The sequence below is a fragment of the Antrostomus carolinensis genome, unplaced genomic scaffold (genome assembly GCF_000700745.2).
Source record: "Antrostomus carolinensis isolate BGI_N321 unplaced genomic scaffold, ASM70074v2 scaffold17688, whole genome shotgun sequence".
NCBI lineage: Eukaryota > Metazoa > Chordata > Aves > Caprimulgiformes > Caprimulgidae > Antrostomus > Antrostomus carolinensis.
Window position 1 is genome coordinate 1 of NW_010331091.1, and position 6,587 is coordinate 6,587.

Genomic DNA, 6,587 nt, shown 5'->3' on the forward strand with positions numbered 1-6,587 from the left:
GTCCCTCTGGATGGCATCCCTTCCCTCCAGATTTGATTTGAAAAATGTATGTCTTCCTTGCAGAGGTCTTACACTAAATCATTAATTTCTGCCAACTTGCGTAGTCACTTGTCATGAAAATTCTATTAGTAGTCAATGATTAAACAAACCTGAAAAGCTGGCAACATCCTTCTCCCTCCACTTTTAGTGTAGTACGTAGGCCTCTTACCTGCCATAGTAATTTTTAAAGAAAACTTGCTTAGACAAGCATGGCTGTTTTTCCAGCCTGCAAACTGGATTAGTTCCTACCTCCTCCTTATCCTTCCTCTTCTAATTTCTTAAGTCTCATTACTGTGACTGTAGAAGTGGTACGAGGCTTTCCCTGTTACTGAGGAGGTAGTCACAAGTCTCTTGACAGGTAGACCATATTGGCATATCTTGAGTTGTGTTGCAAGATCAGCAAAGACTCTGAAATGACAGAAAGAATTTTCCTAGATACAAGCTAATCAGATATCTTGGGATTTTGTATTACTATTTTTAATTAAAATCTGCTTCTATTGCAGAAAAATTCATGGAACATATTATTACTTATCATGAATTTGCTGAAAACCCTGGACTCATAGACAATCCTAATTTGGTAATAAGGATTTATAACAGGTAAATTCTCTATATCATGTAATTAGGTTGTAGAAGATCTCATTTAAAATCCAGCCTTTAAAGTGAGTGCATTTCTCAGCTTCCACTGCAGTTTGTGTTTTGGATGATCTATTTCTCAGAGAATGATTTTGAACTGAAGATTTGCATTAAATTAATTTTAACCAAAGTAAGATTTTTTTTTTTCAGCAGTTACTACTGAATTGTAGTTGAATTGTATATACTAAAATAACTCTGCTTGCAGAAAACTTTTTTTTTAAATTGGTTGTTGGCCTCAAATATATATTTTAATCAACAAAGAGGCATTTTGCACAATGATATTTATTGACCTCTAGTCAGGTTTTGTAATAGGTTATCAATAACATGTCTTGAAACAGGTATTATAACTGGGCGTTGGCTGCTCCAATGATTCTGAGCTTGCAGGTGTTTCAGAAGAGTTTGCCTAAGGTAAATAGAGACATGTATACTTTTTTGAAGATTTCGTATGTAGTAACACGTTTATCTATTTGTTTTGTTTTTCTATACAAATTAAAAACATGCCTAATTTTTCAGGCTACTGTTGAGTCTTGGGTCAAAGAAAAGATGCCAAAGAAGTCTGGAAGGTGGTGGTTCTGGCGCAAGAGAGAAAGCATGACTAAACAGGTAATTGAGACTTTTTTTTCTTTCCTTAACTGTTAAAAGATGAAAAACTTGTAATTTGTCAGAAGTGCCTCAGAACAATGTGCATATAGACGTGTCACTGATTGCCAGCTGAGACTTACTCAGTGTTGCAGTAGCTGTAGCGGCTTCTGTGTATTTAGTCTTAAGTACCATATCTTTATTTGCTGTTACTGGTTGCTTCAACAAAATTCATTGTATTCAGCTGTTGCACAATATTTAAACTACTTTTTTCTAAGCCATAAGAAGTTGTCAGAGCTACTCTTCAGTCACTGCAATATGTTTTAGGAATGTATACACAAACAAATAAGGAGGTGCTGTGCTGCATATTAGATGTTATGCTGAGACACCTCATTTTAGACTAAGTTAAGCTTTCTAAACCTTGAGTGTGTACCTTAAATTTAATCCCCCAGCCCCAAAGTGAATTTTATAAAGTTAGCAGTTGATACCTCCTTTAATGCTGAATTAATCACATTAAATTAGTAGTTCTTAACTTCTGGTATGCAGAGTTTTGTTGCCTGAAATAATTAAATGGATCATTTTTTCATAAACATCCTTTTGTTAAATAATTTACAGAATAAGCTATTCTAAGACTTAATACAGTTTATGTACTATATTGATAGCTATTTGCTTTAAGTGTGAAAAATGAATTCACTTGGATCAGTTTAAAATGCTTAAAATATCAATATGTTTTTTGCTGTCATGTTGCTTTAGATACCAGAGGCAAAAGAAGGGAAAACTGAGACGCAAAGAGCAAATGAACTTCCAGCAACCATAAAAGAGCAAGTTAATAGTAGGTGTGTTCCTGTCTGAAGACTATTTTGTGGACTGAATTGTGTCTGGGTTTTTTTTCTTTTTTCTTTTTTTTTTTTTTAAATTTGAATGAAGAAATCAGTAGGAGTTTACTGTGGGAAGAAACATTTTCCTCTAAGCTATTGAAGAGGAACCAGATGTGTGTAGCAAACAATTCAGCAAAATAATATGGCAACAAACATTGTAGGAGCTACAGATATACTACAATTATTTCCTAAATCCTATTGTGTTTACTACTTAAATCATAATGTAACTGACAGAACAACAAAGACATATATGGTAACCTTTAGCAATGGGCCACTACTCTGTAAATATAGTGGTATTGTTCCTGAGATACTGTCTATCATTCTTTTGTTTTTGTTTTTGTTTTTTGTAAAAGCCTAATATTGTGTGAATAATTTAAACCATGTGCAATTTTTTTGTAATATTAAATAATTGAAACAATAAAATAATATTAATTACAGTGCACAAGTTGCCCAATATTGTGGTTGAAAATTAGCACTATTAAGCACAAAACTGTCCTAGTCTAGGTAATTTATTATGTCTATTCATATTCTTCCATGATTTTACAAAGATACCTGTAAATGTTGCTGGTGTCTTAAAGATTTAAAAAACTAAATGTATTGTGATTGAATACTTCAGAGAAATTAAATGTTGCTTTTAATCTTGAAATCTCTAATTAGCAGAAAAATAAGTCTGTGAATAACCTTAAAAGGTGAGCTACTCCACTAACTTAGCACCCCCAGTTTAAATTATGTAGTAAATGTGGCAGCTTTTTAAAAAAACAAAACACTGTTACTCATTCAGTATCACTTTTCATCTGCAGTTTACCTAATTCATCAACACAGTATTAGCGGCCACTTGACACTATGTCTTATTAAACCCATCATGCATGGAGCCAGATAGTAATAGTAATGTTTGGAGCTCCACCAATACTAGCATGCATCACAAGTCTTACTTGCTTAATGGCATACACTGGCTTTATCTGGGCATTAACTAGACCATGGACTTTGTTAATCTGTGCTATCAGGCTGGTAGCAAATCCTCAATATAAGCAGAAAGATTTTCTTTAGCTTACCTTTATTCTGGTTGATGTCGTGTTAGACCTCCAGAGGATGATTCTTCTAGTGATGAAACATCACAGGAGTTGAAGGAATCCCTGATAATGGATTCTGCCCCAGTAGAGCATCCAACCCATGGGAACATTACATCTTATAAGAAGTCACTTAGACTGTCTTCAGACCAAATAGTAAGTGGAATGCCTTTCTTGTACATAGGATGCATCATAATTCCACTCTGATTCTAAGAGTTGGACTTAATGCTTTTTACAAGCGACACATAAGTACATTTCACAAAGTAAAAAATGATCTTTGGGTTACTTATCTAGCAGTAGAAAAAAGGAATGGGAAAATTTTAAATTTAAAAAGAAACTTAAATTCTTTTTCTGTGTTAGTGTGGGCAGCTGCAGGGACATTTTCTTTCTGTTGTGTTTTTTAAAAATCTGTGTTTGGATTAAAAATAATTTCTTACAAAGTTCTATAATCAAACCTCTAGATTACGATGGTGCTAAAAAGTGACACTGTTGGCTTCTGCAATTTGAATATCCTGGGATCTGAACAGTCTAATAATGTACATTTAAATGGGTATGCAGTTTAGTCATTGCAGTCTGACCTCTAAGTTAGTTCTGCTACTGTCTAAATGTATAATCTTCATCAGGGAAGAATTTTGAGGAAAGTGTCCACTAAGTAGAAAATACTATTGCTTACTAGAGCAAACTGGGACTTATATTTGATAGTACTGTAAGTCTATTGTAATAGCAAGAACTAAAGTAGCAGAGAGTCCAGTAATCTGCTGCTGTAAACAGATGTAGGACCTACAGACAAATACATGTACCCAGACTACAAAACAGGCAGCAAAACTCTGCCAGTGTTAAACTTTGGTTCACTTTTCAGTGGGTTAATCAGAATAAACAAGGACGAGTATATGAACCATTTTCTGTAGCTCATTTATGATTCTAAAAATTTTATGGTGAGGGCAACTTACATTTTTAACTATTTTTATTTATTCTAAAGGCAAAGTTGAAGCTCAGAGATGGCCCTAATGATGTTGTGTTTAGTATTACAACCCAGTATCAAGGGACTTGCCGTTGTGCAGGAACAATATATCTCTGGAACTGGAATGATAAAATCATCATATCTGACATTGATGGAACCATAACCAAGTAAGTATCATTGCGGTTTTTTCTTTTATTTGATTTTTTTAAATCTTGCTTTACTGATCCTATCCTGCTTTTCAAAATAAGGTAAAGAAACTTGATTTAAGAAGACTATTAAAGAGTGTTCATTAACAGTCACGAAAAAAGCTTGTTGCTTTGATTTTAATTTGTACTTGCATGTACAGCAAACTAGAAAATGTCTTTTAAAAGAATAATGCAAAGGTGATAATATTTACCATGTGAGTACTGCTACTGCCCTTTCAGTTAGACTTCTTCAGGTTTAGCAGCCATAGGTTAACTTGTAAACTGACATGTGCTGTATGGCTCCACTAATTGCTCTGTCTGGAATAGTTACTAATTCTCTTTTGAAATGGTTAGAACCTTCTGCAGTAAGTAAATACTTAGTAAGTTGTATGTTCATTAGTGAATGTCTTTAACACAACTCATATACTTAGTATCAGCTATCTCTGATTTTGCTTTTAGGTCTGATGCTTTAGGACAGATCCTCCCTCAGCTTGGCAAGGACTGGACTCATCAGGGCATTGCAAAACTCTATCATTCCATAAATGAGTGAGTATGTAATCTGTGAATCAATTAGGATTTTCTGGAATTTGGGAATTAATGGGCAGGTAACTTGATTGTTGTTAATAATTATACAACTTATTACAATTTGATGGTCTAAATGTTGGGAAGTGAGCTACTTCTGTGATTCACAAACAAAACGAAGTTCTTTCCCCAGCTGTATACTTTCACAGGAGTGGAAGCCACCACTTTTACTACTTCCTTTCTCAAACGTTTGATTCTGCTTTTTTGTTCTTAAAAACTGTGTGTAATATTGTTGTGACTACAGAAGAGAACCATAATAGCAATAATTTCTCAAACAGCCTCAAACGTATGTCTATTTGCACCAACTCAGGTTGATCACAAAGCAGATTACAAACACAGCACAGTGTAAACTGAAACCTACGTTGTGTCCTTCAGATGCATAAATATTTTGTTTTAAATGTGTTTGCTAACGCATTGAAGTGAATGTCCTTAGGACAGATTTCATGTTCTGAAACAAGCCTAATTAACAAGTTGCCACTGCCACAAAGGAAATGGCTCAAGTTTTCTATCACTTTGTTGTGTTTCTGACATAAGCTGATGCAGTTCAGTAGCACAGTAGAAAAGTAATTCAGCAAAATGGCAATTTTCCTTTCTGCCCCCTGGGTTAGTCAACTGAACGTGCTCACCTTGTGATCTGCAAGAACCTGCAGAGGCAGCCCATGTGCCTTCCCCCTTGCAGCAGTGGTGAGGGGTTTGCTTAGTTCAAAAGTGTTGTGAACCACGCCCTTCTAAATGTACTGTTCATCTAAGAGGTACATAGCCTTATATTTATGTCCAGTAACCTAAGGCAGAATAAACCTGCATATTTCCTCCCATTTCAGATTTGGTCCTTTGTTTAGCAAACTTCTTTCTAAAAATATAGTGATGCCAGAAATAATACTTGCTACTGAGGAGGATCACAGGTTGATCAACTATTAAACACTTCATGATCCACTTAAAATAATTAACTTTTATTCTTGAAGTTTAGTAGTCTTTCTTGCCCCCAAAATATTTGGGATCTTGGATCTATTATTGGCCTTCATTCTTGTGGCCTTCATTCTGTGGCTAAATTTCATCTGTGGCCCCTTGCAGTCCATGCAAGGTAACCTGAACTTTTTTTTTTGTATTGAGTGCATAATAGAAGAGAAGTTTTGCAATTATTTGCCAAATTTAATCAAGTCTTTGAAAATGCACATAAACACTCTGTACAAATTTGTATGATAGATGAACCTACAAAGTCTGCAGGAAAAATACAGGCGCTCTATGAATGCTTCTTGTTATCCGTCCTTCACTGTGCTGCGAATTCGACCAACAACCTGAAAAAATCCAACAAGCAAGACAGGAGATCTGTCATCCAATATTATGTGATGTAGATAATTAAAAATAATTTATGTCATCCTACAGCCTGAAAGAAGCTGGATAAAACCAGTGTGGCACTTACATAAACACAATCTATCTAATTGTGTCATCTTAGTATTGCCAACCCTGTTCTTTTTGCACTCTCTGTTTCTCAGTTTTGATTGAGTCATGTGTGTAAGCTATTACATGCCTGGAAGATTTTTTACTAGTGGAATGGTCTTTTCCTATGTGTTTGTGCAGCACACTGCAACAAGTCAATACCTCAGCTGGTGCCCCTGGACGTTGCTGTAACCATATACATATGTTAACAGAGAAAGTCTTCAGC

General features: G+C 34.9%; 1 protein-coding gene across 1 annotated transcript in view; it reads left to right on the plus strand.

Moving 5' to 3' along the window:
• Positions 1-542: 542 nt before the first annotated feature.
• The window catches only part of LOC104528960 (phosphatidate phosphatase LPIN2-like), a gene marked incomplete at its 5' end in the record, with an annotated part of 9,019 nt that continues 2,974 nt past the window's right edge, over positions 543-6,587 (plus strand). The window contains 8 exon segments of the mRNA XM_010173119.1: positions 543-636; positions 1,011-1,080; positions 1,186-1,275; positions 2,005-2,087; positions 3,208-3,352; positions 4,176-4,324; positions 4,802-4,892; position 6,587. The exon segment at position 6,587 is cut by the window's right edge and continues 175 nt beyond it. Coding sequence (XP_010171421.1) covers positions 543-636; positions 1,011-1,080; positions 1,186-1,275; positions 2,005-2,087; positions 3,208-3,352; positions 4,176-4,324; positions 4,802-4,892; position 6,587 — 723 coding nt within the window.